This window comes from Phragmites australis, chromosome 2 (genome assembly GCF_958298935.1).
Source record: "Phragmites australis chromosome 2, lpPhrAust1.1, whole genome shotgun sequence".
NCBI classification, from domain to species: Eukaryota; Viridiplantae; Streptophyta; class Magnoliopsida; order Poales; family Poaceae; genus Phragmites; species Phragmites australis.
The window spans coordinates 24,621,322-24,641,188 of record NC_084922.1 but is presented as its reverse complement, the minus strand read 5'-3'; the positions used below and the strand labels follow the sequence as shown (position 1 = coordinate 24,641,188).

The following is a 19,867-nucleotide window of genomic DNA, read 5'->3' as shown; positions in this document are numbered from 1 at the left end:
AAGCTTAATTAAAGGAATAGGCTATAACAGGTAAATTTGCATAAATGCCAACTATGCTATCGTAAAAAGAGTTATAAAAGCATCCTATTTAACTATGTGATTCATCACTAAACTTCCAACTCCTAGGAATATCTCTACATATTTCCCAACTACTTGAATTCCACATCAAGTTTCCAAACCAACCAACTTGATACCCATCACAGGTAACCAAGAACCATCTAATGACATTTACCCTTCACAGGTAACCAACCAAAATAAATAAACCAAACCAACTAATCATTTGAGGATCCAAGTCTCTCATGACCGTGAGCATGGCTGATATATCAGATTGTACACTCTGCAGAGGTTGTCTAGCTTTCCCCACAAGTCGTGATTTCCTTATTACCATGTTGCGCAAACACTTAACACACACCAATGGTGTGTCGCTCGGATATCACTACAAGACTATTACAAAGCATCATCCCAACAAGAATAAGCCCGCTAAGGTTTCACCATCGTCAAAGTGGAGTCACACCACCCAAAAACCCCCTCATGCGCCTTGTAGCTTCGGAAAGAATCACTCTCCCCTTCCATTACACCACCAATGGCTCATTCTATGCTGAGGATCTGCTAATTACTAAGCCAGCTCGTACCCATATAAGCCTCGTGGATAGACGATAATTCTTGGGTTGTCACTCTAAACACCGAGCAAACACTACCACCCACCAAAGTGTTCCACACACTTGTGCCTCACGCACCATCATCAACCAACCTTCTGCTCGACATCCCTAAGTTCCATGTTACCACACAAGTTACCATAATTCCCAACTCATAGTTGCATAGTTCATTAATCATGTTTAATTGATAACTCATCCATACCCTTATACAAAGCTAAGCATAAGTACCTATAAATCACTACTGACAGCTAAACGACAAGGAATATATGGAACATGGTACTATAAGTAAATAGGATTCAAAATTAATAGCATTCATGTTTGAAATAAAGAACACATTTGAAAACTAGGATCAAAATGTTCAAGGACACTTGCCTCTTCTAACTTGCTGCTCATACTCTTCAAAGGCTTGGTCCTGAAGATTCTCGAACTGCTCTTCTTCTGCTCTCGGAACACACCGAAAAAGCACATATAAAACTATTGAAGAATAGTACACCAAACAATATCAAACATCTATAAAAAAAAGGGTACTAAAATATAGTGCACGCTGCTACGAATGCGAGAGCGCAAAAAATGCCTAAAACGGAGCTAAAACGAGAAAGTTATGCTAAAAACAAGTTTAGGACTAAATCTGAAAAATAAAAGGACCTATTTTGAATTAAACAGAAAGTTTAGGGGGCTTTTTGCAAAAATAGAGAGACCTATTCTACTTTTCCGAATTAAAACAAATAGAAGCTGACTGTATAAAGGCTTTTCTGATGTGGCGTGACACATGGGCAGATATTGTTGAAGTGGCCGACTGATGAGGGCAATGACGTGGCTCTAGCGGCTGACTGGATTAAAGTGGTCACGTGTCATCATGCGGTTGGCTCGACGAAGGGGTATGCAAGATCTAATCGTGGCCTTCCATCTCGGATCCGACGGCTCAAAGATAGGGGAGAGGATTAACCAGTCGGCAGCAGGGAGAAGGCGGCGGCGGGAGGGGAACTGCGGTGGCAGACTCGCCGGCGAGGGCAAAAACCTCGTTGCTGTGCACGGATGATGACGACGAGCGGTACAAAAGACTCAGGAGAGTGAGGGGTTTCCATTTGGTGGCTTACCTTGGGCGGCGCAGTCCGGGAAGGTAGTTAGCGGCGAGAGGGGCGGTGGTGGCACACAGTTCTCAACGGGGAAGATGCTCCGGTGGCCGGAACACGAAGACGAGCACACCAACACCCTCAGTGGATGTCGACGAAGCTCGCATGTGGCTCGGGAGGGGCAAAGGGCAGAGGTAACAGCCGGTGGTGAGCTTGACCGAAGCAGCAACAATGGCGGCGATGCGGCGAGAGCTAGGGTTGGCGAAATAGATGAAAAGGAGAAGGGGTGCAGACCTTTATATAGGCAGGAGATCACGCGGGGAACCGGATAAGGGTGGGGGTTCGGTTGGGATACGGGCTCGGGAGAGGTGGTGCTCGTATCCATCTCAGACTCGGCCAGCGCGTCAGCGCGAGGAAGAAGGCAGGCGCGAGAAGGACAACAACGGCTCACAGGCGCCAACAGCAGAGGAAGACGGCTTCATCCTGTGGCGTCTTCAGGGCAGGCGACAGCAGCAGCTTGCTGGGCGTGGACTCAGGCCAGCCCAGGCAGAAGAGAAGGCCGAGAGGGGGGAAGGGAGGAGAGGAGAGTGGGCTTAGCCCGAGAAGAGAAAAAAAGGATGGGCTGAAGGAGAGAGTTCGACCCATAGGAGAAAAATCAATTTTTCTTTTATGAAACCTTTTCAAAATTTTCAAAAATCAAATGGTGCACCTCGGGGTTTTCAAAAAATCTTTTTCACACCATAAAACCCTACAGCATGAATGCAACACAAAAGTTTAACCTAGGGCAAAATTCAATTTATTTTTAGAAAATAGGTTTTAACCTAATCTGTTGATTTAAACTGTAACTAAATTCAAGCAAAATTTTAGGGAATTAGAAAATTAAAAAACCAGGTGTTACAACCGGCTCCTCGTCCTCCTTGAGGAGCCATATTATGCAAGAGCACCTCGAGCAAAGTGGTCTACGTGTGGTGATTCTGCTCGATTTGCATGAGCATATCCACCATGCTCGGCGGCGAAGGCGGCACGACATTGTTCTTGTTGGACCCCTCAGGAAGATCACCTGAATTATCGCGAGTCCTCATCCTGCTATGACGATAAGATGGAAAAGGAAGAGGTCAAATTCTGACATAACAAAAAAAGTACTAGTCAGATATCAAATGCAAGTGATGCACACTAAGTCATCACACACCAAGGAAAAACGCATGTTCAAAGGTGCGGAGTGTCCGCAAAATTGTCCAGAGTGTCCGCATTTCTACGGAAAATGCAGAGTGTTCGCATATTTTTGTGGAGTGTCCACATATTTTTGTGGAGGATCCGCAGTTTGGACAACAATTCAGATCAAATCTTGACGATGCAAAATGACCAAGGAACCTTAAGCAATAAGGAAAGGATAAATCAGCAGGAATGTTGTCGGGCTCCTTAAAGCCCTCTATATATAAATGCATGCAAAATGAGAGATGGGAATGAAGTATGCTCGATCCCTACCTACACATTTTCTTTCTCGAGTGCATCACTCCCCATAATCATCACATGCATGAATTCATTCAGACCACCAATCATCACCCTTCGCACGAAAAGAAATAAGTATTCATGCAAATGATTCTTATGCAACTCGCCGCACAAGTGATGTTTCATACTTTGTTGCCAACGTATTCACTTCCCGTACCTTCGCCTTACGAGCCACACCAGGCTCCTATCTCGCACTGGTTGAGCCCTCGATATTGACCGCTATTAGGACACGTCCCTTACCTTCTTACCTTTTATGTCGATTGCGTCGATGCAAATGAGTAAAATGACAGAACAATAAACCACAATCAACAGAATTGAAAGACATATTAAATAGTCATAATACTCATACAACCTAAAGGTACAATATACAAATCTCATACATAGGGCATAATATAGCTAACATAATTGTCCAAAAGTTCACGAAAGAAACTACACCCTATTACATAAATAAAGCTCTGTCGACTTAAAACCACCCATGATACGGATCCCAAACAAAGTCCTTCGGAAATTCATCCAAAAGATGATGTTGAGGGGAGCCCGTATCATCAATGGCCTTAGGGTGTGAGAGAGGTTGTGACTTGCCTAACAGCACTTCCCTCGTGTAGCCCAAGTTGTAAAACTATGGCACTTGCAATCCAACGGATGCTCTCGCACCTCGGCCACGGGGACGAGGTACCCATGTGTCTTGCACCACCGAAAAGTGGTGAGTGTGAGGTGCTATACCATACGACATCATATGGTCCTCATCATACGACACCTCACGGTTCACCAATCCGCAGTGCACTTGTGGTTCCAACGCATGTTGCAACTTGTTGTAGCGCCTATGCGTCTCCCATGACTCAGCCACCATGCAACGATATGATTGGTCTAAGGAGCGAACTAATTCTACCATGCGGTGCTCATTGACGACCACATCTGGGACATCTTCAAAGTAGTTGATGTTGTTGCCCCAAATTGGAAAATAGATAAACGGCCATCCACGAAGAGCTGGCAGTTCATCACGAAGTGCAACCATCGCCTTGTACACCACAACTTGGACCACCATTTCTTCCAAAGTCCCCAGCACCTCGAAGTAGTGGGGATTGGCCCTTCCTTCAATGATCCTTGCTCGAATGTCCACGGTCGCCAAGTAGTCCATCAAATCTGGTCCAATTCCTCGTGCATACATCGCATACCCCGGCACATAGGTGAAGTTAGCACATCAAAGTATTTCACAGAGGAGTGCGGGAAAACCTTCCACACCCTCAGCACGAGTAGCCATTACCAACGTAACAGTGGCCATCCTTAACCCATTAAGAAAGAGATGGGATAGAGATCAAATTTAGTCATGTTAACAACAAGAAGAGGTATGATTAGCTCTAAGATAAGATGAGCAATAAATAGAACAAATACTTAGGAACTAAATATAAACTTTAGTAGGTTATCTTAGTGTGGTTGACAAAATTTTATTAACCCATCCTAAGCATTCTTAGGCTATTTTGTTAAACCAAGCTCTGATATCACGCTATGGAGAACCATCCAGATAATATTCTAATTAGTCATTAATTCGTTCATTTATGTAATCACAACTATCATGACTAATTGGAATATCACTCCGGTAGTCCCGGCATGTGTTTTTCTTTCAGGATCGGAAGACACGCCTTTACAACAAGCACATCATCACAAGATGTAATAAAAAGCGAGTAATTAAAAATAAGTTATAAGTCTTTAACCAAATTAAACTTTACAATAAAATACATGATCCAAACACAGATAGAGTATCTACGCAGCAGAAAGTACATAACTACAAAAGGTGGGTATCGCCATTTTCCCTAAGGCTCCACCCCAAAATATCCACACACAAGTAATAGGCATTACTCCTGCCCGTCGCCAACGTCGGCGGGCGTAAAGTAGCTAAAAACTAATTCTTCCTCACCTAAAAAGCAAATAAAGCATATGAGTACGAATGTACTCACAAGACTTAATCGATAGTGGGCACTTATAAATAGCTCGACTCCAAGGAGAATGCAATTTGGATAATTAGCAAAAACTCGGTCTCAAGGTTAAGTAAGTTTTTAAGCAAATGCAATTTCAACTCAAGTGTAAGCATCTACGTCTAACCATGAGCAACCTTCTATCCTGAGATCATCAATAACTGTAACTGCAATACGAACCAAACCACCCATCATCAACATCACTATCCATCTCCCATCATACCATCATGATCATAAACGGAAACTCTACGACTGCAGCAAATGGACAAAAGCATGCTCATAACCGAGAACGTGATAATTTGAATTATTTTATATACCTTACAGGGGAGTACCTCTTTACCCTAAGGCGCCACCCCCAAAATATCCACACACAAGTAGTAGGCATTACTTCTGCCCGTCGCCAACGTCGGCGGGCGTAAAGTAGCTAAAAACTAATTCTTCCTCACCTGAAAAATAAACAAAGCACGTGAATACGAAGGTACTGGCAAGACTTAATCCATAATAAGCACTTATAAATAGCCCGACTCTAAGGAGAATGCAATTTAGATAATTAGCAAGAACTCGGCCTCAAGGTTAAGTAAGTTCTTAAGCAAATGCAATTTTGACTCAAGTGTAAGCATCTACATCTAACCATAGTAACCTTCTATCCTGAGATCATCAACATAAATATAACTGTAAAATGAACCAAACCACCCATCATCAACATCACTATCCATCTCCCATCATACCATCATGATCACAAACGGAAACTCTACAACTGCTACAAATAGACAAAAACATGCTCATAACCGAGAGCGCGATAATTCTAATTATTTTATATACCCTACAGGGGAGTACCTCTTTAACCACACGAATTGAGGACCATTCGATTCGCATGACCACATAGGTTCATGCAAGGGGTACTCTGTCAACCTTTCCCAAATAAGCCCTAACCATATGGACATGCGCCTCAGCATGCGGGGGTCATTTAGAACTACTCCTAGAGCAAACTAGATACCCTTTCCAAACCTATTATGCCGACAACATCTGAGACTAGCACGCCAAAAGATCACAGCTGCATAAGGTATTCGGCTGATCCATCCCATATACGGATACATGGTAAGTACAGACAAGTGCTAGAGCCAACTGCAACAACGGACATTGCTTAATCGGTTCAAGCGGTCCTATAGCCTTCGAGATTCCGTTCTCGAGCCATCCCTGTTACCCGCCCGAACCTCACCTCATCTTCACGATCTCATACTTCCTATCATCCTCCATAATTATTATCTTTGTGAAATATAGTTAGCCCTAAGCTCACGAATCATGGCCAAACCACTGCCCGACTTCTACCAACGGCCTAAGCCACGCTAAACACAACATATTCATTTTAAATTATATCATTACTTAACATGAACCACCCAGGTTACCAAAGATCAAGAGATAAACAGTGTCAAGGAAGGGCAATACAACAAATAGATATAGCCATATTGACCCGACACTTGACTCATTTACATGCAACATACATAAAGCATAACTTATCAATTGACATGATAGACGATCCAAAGTAATAGGATAAAAATACTTAGATGCTTGCCTTGTTGATTAGCTTCACAAGCAATGGAAACAACCTCCAGATCTTCCTCGATCATCCCCACATCACCCTCCGGTCCTTCATTCATTAAACAAGAATGCGTGCAATGATGAGTATAAAAGAGATGCAATGAAATATGCTGCATGATGCATATCAGTAGTAGATGCATCCTAGCATCAAGCTAAAAGTACAAAACATACAAAGAAACAACGAAAGTTTATAATCTAAACATCGTTGGAAAGTAACAGGAGTCTGGAGTCTCTGGACAAATCTTTGGACTCTCCGGATTTTTCTGGAGCCTCCACATAGTTCTCCAAACTCTCTGGGTTTCTGGATTTCCTCTAGGATATCCGAACTCTCTGGATTTTTATCTGGACTCTCCAGAGTTCTACAGAAAAAATTGTTCGCAATGATTTGTTGATTGAATCGACTTGCATGTTGAAATCTAAACCACATAAACATGCAATGGCACTAATACATTGATTCTAAACCTAATACACTCACTCTACATCCTCGATTTACTAGCTATCTCATCCAAACCTTCTTTCCATTTCTAATGCCTCAAGAACACAACATTGCTTTGCTAATCTTCCATTGTTGTCCATAAATTCAACCAAAACCGAGCTAAAACTTGCGATGCTATCATGGAAACCCTAGGGTACTTACCCAAGGTCCTTTGCCAAGTCTTGAGGATGTCGATTTAGGGAAGAACCGAAGGAAAACACTTGGAGAAGGGAGAGCAAACTTGATGAGAGTTGCAGAACAGCAAGGGTGATGAATTCGATTGCAAATCCTCCAAACCTTCATGCATGTGAGTAAGAATTAGATGTATGGAGAACTAGAGAGGTGGAGAATGTCATAGAGTGACATGCAAACCTCATTTCTTGCTCCTTGGGTGGGATTTTGGGGAAAGAATGGAGAGAGTTTTTGAGGGAGAAGAGAGGGGCTTCCGCCTTTGCTCTGTCTAGCTGAGAGAGAGAGAGAGAGAGAGAGAGAGAGAGAGAGAGAGAGAGAGAGAGAGAGAGAGAGTGAGGTGGAAGAGAGGAAGTGAGCTGAGGTGGAGAGGGGTGGGTGCCCAGGGGGAAAAGAGAGGAGTGGGGTCAGCGGGTCCCACTCATGAGAGAGAAGCTAATATCTGCTGCTGAACTTTCATAACAATTTGTGCAGCGATTAACTTCTAAGCGAAACATAAACTAATGAAAAGTCTAACGTTGGTTATTTTCAAAATGCCTAACAAAAATCAAAACACCAATTGAGATAGCAAGCAATCCAAAATGCTTAACAATAATATGATGATTATGATGCTTAATGAAATGTTTATGCTTAATGGCATGATTAAGAAATTGAGACGTGACATTTTCTTCCTCTATTCATCTAGATAGTGCAACTCTTCTCTATTTCTTGTGGTTCTCTTCTTATAGTTTAGGGGGTGGGGGGTCTTTTTGTTGTTGTTGTTTAGGGTTTCTTTGCTATGACCAGTGCCGTTTATATGATAACAACCATAATTACTTCTGAAGTTTGGTGAGTTTCATTTGCTTAATCCAGTATCATTTTCAATTTGTTCAGTTTTTTTTTCAGTTCGTTCGATACGCTTTATTATTATCTGAGCATTTTTTCAACATGGTAAAATAAAGTTTTGTTCAAGAGAATGATAATAAGTGGCCTACTTATTGTTCAGTGTGCCACAACTGCACTAGTTTTAGTGACTAAAATCAATTTGTCCTTCAGGGAGAAGAGATGCATCAATGTACATCAAAATTGCTAACTATCATTTGACGGTTATAGTGTTTTTGTGTTTGTGTGTATTAGAAGCGACACTAAGGAGAACCTTCTGCTTTTTTGTGAGTTGTGATCTTCTTATATCTATCTTCAAATTTTGTTAAGAATTGAGAAGTATATGAACTGCTTGTGACAACCATTGAAAATTCTAGATAAATTTGTATATGAATTGCAGCTAAGTGATAAGTATATAAACTCGGTTAGATATCTTTCACTTAATGGGATTTTATCGAATATCTAACTATGGGATATATACGCGTAAGGAGTACACCATATGCAGACAGGATACCTCGTACACTTGATGGACAACTCTGGATATCACGGATTCAAATCTGCAGGACCTGGTGTACTCGAAGATCATGAAAGCTTATACTGTGGTCTCAATCGTGTTAACCGACTCAAGTATGACTAGTATCCAGGTTGGATTTGGTTGCCTTGCCTTGGCCCACAAGATAGATGACTCCTTATCGACTACGACTAGGATTCAAGAGGGCGCTAGGACTCCTATATAAGGCGGGGACTCCAGACCCCTAGGAGGATGTAACGGGCAACTCACAACAGATCAACGCATACGCAACTTAGCACAAGCATCAAGACCATAGCCCTTGGAGATACTCGGCGACTTCAACTCTAGACTAGCTTAGATCCGATATACTCCATTGTAATAGGTCTAGCCATCTTGTTTGTACTTGAGACAATCTATATACAATATCATCTATACATCACGTAGGGTATTACTCCACTCGGAGGCCCAAACCTGTCTATGTCGTGTGTCTTGTTTACTGTTCGATCCCTGATCTCGAAGGTACCACAGTTCAATTACAGATATATTATTAAAGACTAATCTTCGACAGATTTCAAAAGGAAAAAAAAAAGGATTGTACGGTGGCTAAAGTACCACACAAGTTGTACATTGTATCTATTTATGGAAGAAATTGAAAGAGATGTTTCTATATCTGTTTGTAAAGTAATTGTCCGCTTTTGAGTCTGGCTTTGGCACTTGAAAGGGATGCTTGGTAGTATTAGCAGTTAATTTTACCAATCTACAATGATTCAATTATACTGCAGACTGAAACATTATGCATTGCCCCTCACGAAGCAGAAAAATAAAGATAGGAAGATGGCAAATTTTGCATTGACCGAACATGTAGTACAGTTTTTAATTAAAAGTATTATATAGTTAAGTCTTTAAAACAGTTATGATAGTTACTTTGTTTTATCTCAATGTTTATGTCGAATGTGATCATGCCAAAGTTGAATCAGAAGGTGTTAAAGTCGACACAAATGTAGTTTGGTGACATACGGAGGAAGAAATGGAATCCCAAAGGAACCCAAACTTGCTATTCTCTCCCCTCACCCTCAACACCACTGCCATGTTGGTGCCAGCTTCCCCACCGGCACAACCCTTCGAGCCTCTCTAATGTTGTCGCCTCCCAACTCCTCTCTTGTCGCCACCCAAACCTCAAGCCTTTGTTGTTATCCTCTTTCCTCATCTCTAACTACTGCCATCGGCCACCTAGTGCCTCCTAATTGCTCCTTACGGACAAAAGCTCCGGCCGTCACCATCACCCATTGCTTGCACCGCTCACTACCAAAGTTGTCACCACGCTGACCTTCATCTAAGCTCAAGCCCAAAGTGAACCCATACCCCGGGCTTAACCCCCAATCCTAAATCTTACTTGGACAACCGTCTCACTGATAAGCACAAATCTCCAAGAAATATCACAAGGATTAAAGTTCGACTATTTTAATCTTGGAAATATGCTACTCCCTCTTATTCCAAAAAGTTTATTAGGGCATCGATATGATCTCTAATATGATACTTTGACTAATAATATCTACAAAACCACTTTATTTCAAATATATAAAAGATATATATTGTGAATGTATTTTTCACAATGAATTTAGTACCGTGAGCCTTATATTGTTAATCGATATGATTTTTAGAACTAAAAAATTGACTTAGAACAAAGCTAAATTGACTTTTATTTTGAATCAAAGTGAGTATGGTAGTCTAGCAATTCCGAAAACAGAAAGACCATGGGCTCCTGTCACTGACATCTGGGCCCGCGAGCCCCTCATCCACCGCCTCTTGGTCAGACCGATATCAAGTCGGATTCCGACTGCCCTAAAAAAGAGGGGAAAAAAAGTCGGATTCCGACTCGGTGATGGGTGAGGTTCTGAGGGACGCCAACCATTAAAAGGGGCGCCACTCCACAGATATCCGACTCCGACTCTGTTTGTCCTCTATCGTCTCTTCTGCTCCCACCTCGCACTCGGCTCCAGCGCGCGTCGTCGCGGAGACGAAGCGCATGCGGCGACCGTTCCCTCCCCCTAGACGTCGAAGCCACTTGCCTCGTCGACTAGCGCCCCAGAAATGAGGGAAGCGTCCTGCCCAGGCGGGGTTCCGATGGATTCCGCCGCCGCAAGAAACGACGTGCGGATAGGAAGTCTCGAATCCTACAAGCTGCTCTCCAAGATCGGTGAGGGGGCCTTCGGCGTCGTGCGGAAGGCGCGCCACCGCAGCACCGGCCAGGAGGTCGCGATCAAGTCCGTGCGTGCCGGCAGCGGCGAGGCGCTGCTGCGGGAGGCCGGGATGCTGGCGACTTGCGCCAGCAACCCTGGCGTGGTGGAGCTTCGGGAGGTGGCGCGTGACGCGGAGATGGACGAGCTCCACCTCGTCATGGAGTACGTCGGGCCGAGCCTGCTCGACGTCGTGGGTGCGCGTCGCCGCGTTGGCAGCCCATTCACGGAGTCGGAGGCGCGACGCGTGATGAAGCGCCTGTTGGGCGGCGTGGAGATGATGCACGGCCACGGAGTCGTGCACTGCGACCTCAAGCCCGGGAACGTGCTACTCGGCGGGGAAGATGGTCAGGGCCGGGTCCTCAAGATTTGCGACCTCGGCCTCGCCAGGTCTGTGGACACGCCGCCACCGGACACCGCGGAGCTTGAGGGCACCCTCTGGTACATGGCGCCGGAGCAGCTCCTTGGAGACAAGATCGGCACGGCCGTGGACCTGTGGTCTCTCGGATGTGTCATGGCGGAGCTCGTCGCTGGGGAGCCGCTCTTCCAAGAGGCAAACGTGTACGAGCAGGTGGTCAATATCGTCCGCCTCCTCGGGATCCCCGACCAGGTCTCCTCTATGCCATTCGGCGTGTCTTCCTCGACGCCGAGCCAGCTGCGGGACTTGGTGCCCGAGGAGAAGCTATCACAGGCGGGCTTCGACGTCCTGCACGGCCTGCTAGAGTACGACCCAAAGGACAGGCTTAGCGCGGCGGCCGCACTCCAGATGCCGTGGTTTGCGGTAGAGGATGACCGATGACGACGCTCAGCAGGTTGTCAAGTGAAACAAGATTGTACCCATTAGCGTACTAATGTACTTAGATTATTGACGATGCAGTCAGCAACTGCATATTCAGATGTAAATTTGTATGTATCTTTAGACTGTGAGTTCGCAAAATAGCAATCACAATTTTCCTATGTGATTATGACCTTCTTCACTGGAAGTTTATATATGATGATCGTCCTTTTGGAATTATAGATTCGTTCTGTTTCTGAAATCTCGTGATATTCACTTGCGAGCTTCTTATTCTATTGGCACAGCACACACCGCCGGCTGGCTCTCCACTCCGACGGCAACATCCTGTCGCACTAGTATATCCAGTGGCTGCCCTTGCTTGCCTGCCGGCGCCGCCCAGGCCGTCCTGGAAAGATCAGGTCTGAAGATGTACAGGCATTCAGAACCTCAACTTCTGGATCATGAAATAACCCTTGGATTAAGTAAATCTAGAGACCCGTGATGCAAACACAGTTACAGGAAATTGGGTTAACATTGCTTCACCTTTCTTCAGGAAGCATGAAGATTGTTTCTCCAGATCAGCATACCGGAAAATGTTGCTTAGCAAACTTGTATTGGATGCCCACGTACCAGGGATAGCATGTCAGCAAGATTTCCTGCATTGCATTCCCCTGTAACTGGTGCATGTTAGTTGTCCTTACTTTGTTCGTGTCTGAACTCTGCTCAAAGCTTCTTTGTAACATCCATTTGCATTTAGTTCAAATATATCGTATGCTGATTTCTGTATTGAGCCTGTGTGCTTTCTGCTCTTCCTACAATGCCTGTTTGTCGACTCGGTCCTATTTTCCCCTTTTGTCGTTCGGCAAACAGTACGGCATCTTTGTTGTCACCTGTAGACTTGGTTGCCTGAATTGTTCTGGAATGTTAGAGGACTTGGAGATAGCAGGAAAAAAATCGCTTGTTTACATTACTACTCCAGAAACAAAATTGACAATAGTTTGCTTGCAAGAAACTAAGTTGGGACATCTGAATCGCTTGAAGAGCTCGCAATTTCTCCGGTACAACCTGAGAACATACTGCTTCCAATCTGCTGTCGTCGCGTCAGTGGGGACTGCTCATTGCTTGGGACAGTAAATTTCTTTCTGGTTCAGCAGTACGCCTAGATAGACATTCAGTTACAGTGCGATTCAGCTGCACTTCAGATCGATCGTCGTTCGCAGTTACAAACATTTATGCACAATACGTTGACTCTGAGCTTGCAGATTTCTATAACAGCAGGTCCAGCTTGCATGAAACCATTTCTGAACCTTGGGCACTGATTGGAGACTTCAGACACCAACATGAAAAGAACAAGGAAATTTATGCAAAATTTCAATGATTGGATAAATCTTCTTGGATTATTGGACATCGACATATCAACACAAAAGATACGCTTGTCTAACAAGCGCCGAATACCCACCGTTTTTTTTTGGAAAAAGGATAAATTCCGATCTTTTGCATCCAAGAATGCATACAACCCTTTTGCATTATTACATCATTCTAGCTTAAAGCTGAAAGGGAAGAAAAAAGAGGAATAAATTGTAATTAGATTACATGACTTTATCCGGTACATAATCTATGACTAAACCTCCAATCATTCTCGATGAAAAGCTCCATTGGCATCACTCCAACTTCTGGCAAATCAGTCAGATTATCTTTGATCAAAATTACACATCTTGATAAGTACCACAAAAAATATTTATTTTGAGTGGGAGCTTGAGCTTCCAAAGCATACGTGACACGGAGGAGAAGGGTCGTTGAATCCTCTTGCAATATATGGACTGTACAAAAAATTCTCCATTGGCATGTATGCGTTATGTCAACATATATTATTTTAGATATTAACCTTTACCAGACGATTAATCTGTCGCCAATAATAGATCTACGGAAAAATATATTTAGAGATACATATCTTATTACATCTACTATCGTGTCTTACTTTCTCCTTACAATATTGTAAAGAGAAATATTTAGAGGCTGAATACCTGCCATGGCAAGCTCGACAGAATTTGATTAATGTACATTGGAAACAGAGCTTTATTCGCACCGAAGCACAAGCAGTAACTGCTGGGACTTCTGACCATGATCCGTGATCTAGTAACAATTGAGTTCAACTTGCAAATACCCCACTGCGCCCTTTTCGGTTTGAAAACTATTGGCTGCAAATACCTGAATTAAAATAGTTGATTACCTAGTTTGGGGAGAGGTACGCGACAGACATCTTGGATTTCAAAGTTTAACCACAATTTGCGCAGGTTAAGCTGGTTAAGAAATAGAAGAAAGTATTACTGTCCTGCTGGAGAATTACAATAAGACCTCAGAATACTTTAATGCCATGGAAGAATGGCGACTTCTAACATCTTGAGTTCACCTTCAAGAAACATGTCCATAAAAAAAAAGATTGAAGATCTTACCTTGCGGCAGACTCTCAAATGGAAACGCCGCGTGTGTTTAACTTGGTGCCAACTTGGAGATGAAAGCAGCCACTTCTTCCCTGTTGCAGCCACTAATCAAAACAGAAGAAATATTAGAATGCTCAATATCTGATGGAACTGAATATGATGACAACCAGCAGAAGCTTCGGTTGCCCATGGACTACTTCAAAGAAATTTTCAATCCACAAAACTCCTGGTGACCCTTTATTGAACTAGAAGCACTACACCTGGTGGGTCATGACTTGCGGACACAATTGTGAGATTATATGTTGAAAAATTGGTAGATGTATAATTGACGCTATTATAAAATTGATAAAAGACGCAAGGTGATATATCATGCGATGATATACTTAATATGCTCATGACAGCATAACATGATTTGTGTTTTTGATATGTGTAATATACTTGTGTAAGTAGTGTTATGCGGATTGAGTCAAATTTGTGAAACTTATGCTCAGAATTGCTGCTAGTTTTATTCATGTGCATGTGCATCTTGAGGATGGATGTGATCAGTGTTAGGACTCGAACTAGATTCAGAGAGAAACCGTGGTTAATTTGGTTAAGAGGTCACATGAGAAGTTCGAGCTAAAGAGCAGCGTACATGAAAATGATCATATATGAGATGTATATGAGAGTTGTACGAGCTATAATGTGATGATGAGAATTACACCATAAGACATGATCTATTATGCGGAGCATCGTATGATAGCACGAAGAAATTATTCAAGGTGCATATGTGCATTGGAATAAAGAAAAGAAAAAATACATGCTTCTAGATGAGATGTGCTGGTGCATTGATGAGATGAAATCTACTACATAGTAGAACCCGTCCGTTCTCTCAAAGCCAGTTAACCCACATCATCCGTTATGCGTGAACCGTCCGATTCGCTAAACTCTTGATATAGGCCGTCGGATGCGGATCGGGTCGGTCGTCCACTCAGCTCGTTGCGAACCGGATTCCTCGCGAACTCTCTCCGTCCCTCGGGCTCTCGGCCCATCTCCCCTTCGTCATTTCTCTGCGAAGCGGTGTACCCGTGCTCTCCACTCTCTCTCGCACTGGAAAAAACTCCATCGCCCAGTTCGTGGCCGCACTCCGCTCTCGCCTCGCCTCCTCTCCAGGCCCGGTCCTGACATTTCGGTGGCTCAGAGTGAGATTAAAAATGGGACCTTATTATTAAATATAAATTGTTCAGATGTAATTTTTTTAATTTATTTTTGGACCAATATACACAGTATACATATACATATGGTGCCTTTGGATTTTGGGGGTCCGGGGCGGTCGTACTGCTCGACCCCCCCCCCCCTCCGAACTGACCTTGCTCCTCTCCCGGTCTCTCCTCTTCCCCCTGCACTTGGTTGCTTGCCGCCGGCCGCCGGTTGTCAGACCTTCGGTCAGCGCCTCCCCAGCTTCTCTCTTTCGGTGGCCCCCTTGTCATGACCCTTTCTACTTGGGGACTCTCCAACGGTTCGGATGACAGCATTCACTTTCGAGGGCAAATGGACGGCGCTCGTGCATTCGCTGAAGCCAGCTGCGTTTATCTTTTTGCTTTTTGCTTAAGATAGTTAAACTGTTACTTTTAGCGGTAACTTTCCATTTTTGAATTGTATTAGCGCTGGGGTATAAAACCAGCTGGGTGATCGGTTGGAACTTATCCAGATGATGATATTGTAACAGAAAATTCCTAGGAGTTACGTAATGGAATAGCCTAGTTCCACGCTATTCTTGTGCTGTTCCGAGTTCTTCCTTTTTCCCCACCTGTTCTTGCCATTTTTATTGAATTCGACTACAATTTGTGTTGGGTGTTACAAATTGGTATTCAGAGCTCGACGAATCTCGGCCTATTAGTGATGGATTTGGTCTCCGGTGAAGGTTGCTCGGCGCATGTCTGAGCGTAAAATCCTGGGAACTGGTGACCGAATCGTACTCGCGGTGGTGACGGCGGAGGATTGGACCACGATTTGGGTTGCTCAATTTTACTGGGTGTAAAATCCCTCGATCGTGTTCCTCCAATCCAGGCGGCGGTAGACATCCGGTGCAGATCTTCACGGGGAGGACAAGTTCTGAACCGATCTATCCGGCGGTGAGGAATGACACGCACCGCAGCCAAGACGGCAGCAGCGGCGTCTGCGGCAGCAAATGCTCACTCCGGGGTTCTGAATCTGGATGATGCAAATGGATCTAGCTTGGGGTTTGTGGAGACTATTCAGGAGGAAATGGTTGATCTGAGGTCTCGTGTTGGTGGCGTAGAGATGCAACTCTCACAAGTGCTGGAGCAACTGGGTTCGATGCAGTCCATCCTGATGAAATTACCCCAAGTCCATAGCATGTCTGCTGGTCCAGTCCTCACCAAACCAACGGAAATGGACAAATCAAGTGGAGGAGAGATGGATGAGAGGTCTGGAAAACTTCATGTGGAAGGTAACACTGATATGTTGGGGGGTCATGTTTCTTCTAGCTTTAATTCTGCATATGGAATGGTATTTAATGAGGTTCCAGTTAGACCAGTTCATCTTGCTCAGGATTCTGAGGGTATGCATAACCAATCTGAAAATGTCTTTGAAAAAACCCAACCCATGAAACCCCACCCTTTTGCTTCTCGATTCCATACCAACACCACATATGTTCCTCCTCATGAGAGAATGCTTGATTCTAGGAAGCATCACATTCATTATGTTCAGGATAAATGGTCTTCTAAAGTGACTGAACCATCTTTCAGTTTGTCCATCTCTAGACCCAAGTTAGAGTTTCCATCCTTCCATGGTGATAACCCTAGTGGTTGGACACGTCAATGTGAGAAATATTTTGATCTAGCATCAGTTCCCCAAGACATGTGGGTTTCTATGGCTACTTTACATTGTGCTGGGAGGGCTGAAAATTGGTGGTCTGGCTTGAGGATATCATCTAAACAGATCAAGTGGTTCCAATTTTGTCAAATGGTCTGTAATAGATTTTCTGAACATAGCATGTATGATGTGGTTGAGATGTTGCATTCACTCACCCAAGATAATTCTATCTCCAACTATATTGATAAGTTTGAGGAGTTAATGGCATCTATGCAAAGACAGCACCCAGCATTACAAGAAGAATATTATGTCAGATGTTTTGTCAAAGGGCTCAAGGAGCAAATTAAACACTATTTGAAGCCCCATAAACCATATACCCTGGATGAAGCTTATTGGATTGCAAAGGATCTCGAGAAGGCAGTTCTGAGCAGGAAACAAGTTGCTTATGTATCTTCTGCACACAAGAGCTCTTTTATCCCCAACAATGTCTCTCAGAAGCCTACTCAGCAGAGTACTCAGAATCCTAAAGTGGATCTTCAACTGAAACCTGACAAGCTTGCTCCTATTTCTGTAAAACCAAAGGAACCTAGTACTTGTTGGAAATGTGCAGCTCCTTGGACTCCTAGACACAAGCAGAAATGCAAATTTTATCAGCCTTCTGCTCATGCTATTAGTCTGGAACCTGAAGAGATACTGTGTCAGGATGAAGAGATGGACCCTCAGAGAGAGGAAACTGAGTGTGCCTTACAAACTGAACCAGTCCTCATGCATATATCTCAGCAAGCTTTACAAGGTACTACTAATAATGCTACTTTTTGCTTACCTGTGATTTTGGGAGGAAAAAGAGGTATGGCATTAGTGGATAGTGGTAGCACACATAGCTTTATGGATGTTACTTTTGCTTCAAAGGCTAGATGTTCTATACAACACACTGCCATACAATCTGTGAAAGTGGCAGGTGGTGGTGAATTACACACTGGAGGTTATGTTCAGTCTTATGCATATCATATTTACAAGGAAAAATTTCACAACCCTTTCCAACTTCTGGATTTGAAAAGTCATGACCTGATATTGGGCTGTGACTGGATATTTTTACACAGTCCCATTGCAATTGATTTGAAGGAACACTGACTGTTTGCAAAGAGGGTCTTCAGACTATAACATTCAGTGACTGCACCTCTCCACATCTTTGTATGGTTATGGATGCTCTGAAATTTGATAAAATGATTTGTAAGGGAGCTAAAGGTTATCTGCTCCATCTGAAGCTCTTTTCCAATTCAGCACCTCAGGAGACAATACATGATGCTGAAGTGCAAAACATTCTGGACAAATTTGCTGCTGTCTTTGTGGAACCATCTGGATTACCTCCTACAAGAAATTGCACTCAATCTATCCCTCTTAAGCCAGCCAAGTGAAAGTCCTTTCTCATCTCCTTCAATACTAGCAAGAAAAAAAGATGGCACATGGAGATTTTGTGTGGACTATAGAGAATTGAATGAGATAACAATTAAAAACAAATTTCCTATTCCCATTGTGGATGATCTATTTGATGAGTTATGTGGAGCAGCTTATTTCTCCAAATTGGATTTGAGATCAGGTTTTCACCAAATTTTGATGAACGAAGCAGATGTTCACAAAATAGCTTTTAGCACACATTTTGGACATTTTGAATTCCTTGTCATGCCATTTGGATTAACAAATGCTCCTGCCACCTTTCAATCAATGATGAACAAGGTCTTTGCTCCATATCTAAGGAAATTTGTTCTTATATTCTTTGATGACATCCTTGTTTACAGTAAAACTCTTGATGATCACAAGACTCACCTGACTGCAGTTCTGCAAACCCTTTTGGACAATAGCCTTACTGCAAAAAGATGTAAATGTGCTTTTGCAGTTCAGAAAATTGAGTATTTAGGGCACATAATTAGTAGTAATGGACTATCTACTGACCCAGCAAAAATTGAAGCAGTCAAAGTTTGGCCCATACCAAAATCTGTCACTTAGCTCAGAAGCTTTTTGGGTTTAGTAGGGTATTACAGAAGATTTGTCAAAGGGTTTGGTTTAATTTGCAGACCTCTTCATGATATGTTGAAGAAATACTCTTTTTCTTGGGGTCCTGCTCAAACTCAAGCTTTTGAGGAATTGAAAAATAGGTTAATCTCAGCCCCTGTGCTTACACTTCCTAATTTCAGCTTGCCATTCATTTTGGAAACAGATGCATGTGCAACTGGTATTGGTGCTGTCCTAATGCAGCAGGGTCAGCCTATTGCATACTTTAGCAAATCCATTAGTAAAAGAGCTCAGTCACAATCCATTTATGATAAGGAGGCATTGGCTATACTTGAATCTGTAAAAAAATGGAAGCATTACTTAATGGGATGAAAACTGATCATCAGGACTGATCAGCAGAGTTTAAAATACCTTGCTGAGCAACAATTGACAGAGGGCATTCAACACAAGTTACTTTTGAGGCTTCTTCAATTGGATTACAGAATTGAGTATAAGAAAGGAAGGGAAAACAAGGCTGCAGATGCACTTTGTAGAAGAGATGTTGAATGTCACTCACTGTCCTTGGTTAAGCCACTTTGGATTTCTGAGGTTATTAAGAGCTATGCTAATGATGCAGACTGCCAACAACTTATTGCTCAACTTGCTCTAGCTCCTAACCCAACTTCAAATTATGTATTACATTATGAAATTCTCAGATACAAAGGGAGAATACATGTCGGCCAAGATGCTGAAATACACGGA

At 43.2% G+C, this 19,867-nt stretch overlaps 2 protein-coding genes across 2 annotated transcripts; both read left to right on the top strand.

Annotated features, from left to right (window-relative positions):
- The first annotated feature begins 10,937 nt into the window (after positions 1-10,937).
- On the top strand, positions 10,938-11,882 carry LOC133904153 (putative cyclin-dependent kinase F-2). The gene has a single exon (XM_062345664.1). The coding sequence runs from the start codon at positions 10,938-10,940 to the stop codon at positions 11,880-11,882; it is 945 nt and encodes a 314-aa protein (XP_062201648.1).
- Positions 11,883-16,420: 4,538 nt separating this feature from the next.
- LOC133904119 (uncharacterized) lies at positions 16,421-18,247 on the top strand. Its single transcript, XM_062345614.1, has one exon. It carries the CDS (start codon positions 16,421-16,423, stop codon positions 18,245-18,247), a length of 1,827 nt encoding a protein of 608 aa, XP_062201598.1.
- The last annotated feature ends 1,620 nt before the right edge of the window (positions 18,248-19,867 follow it).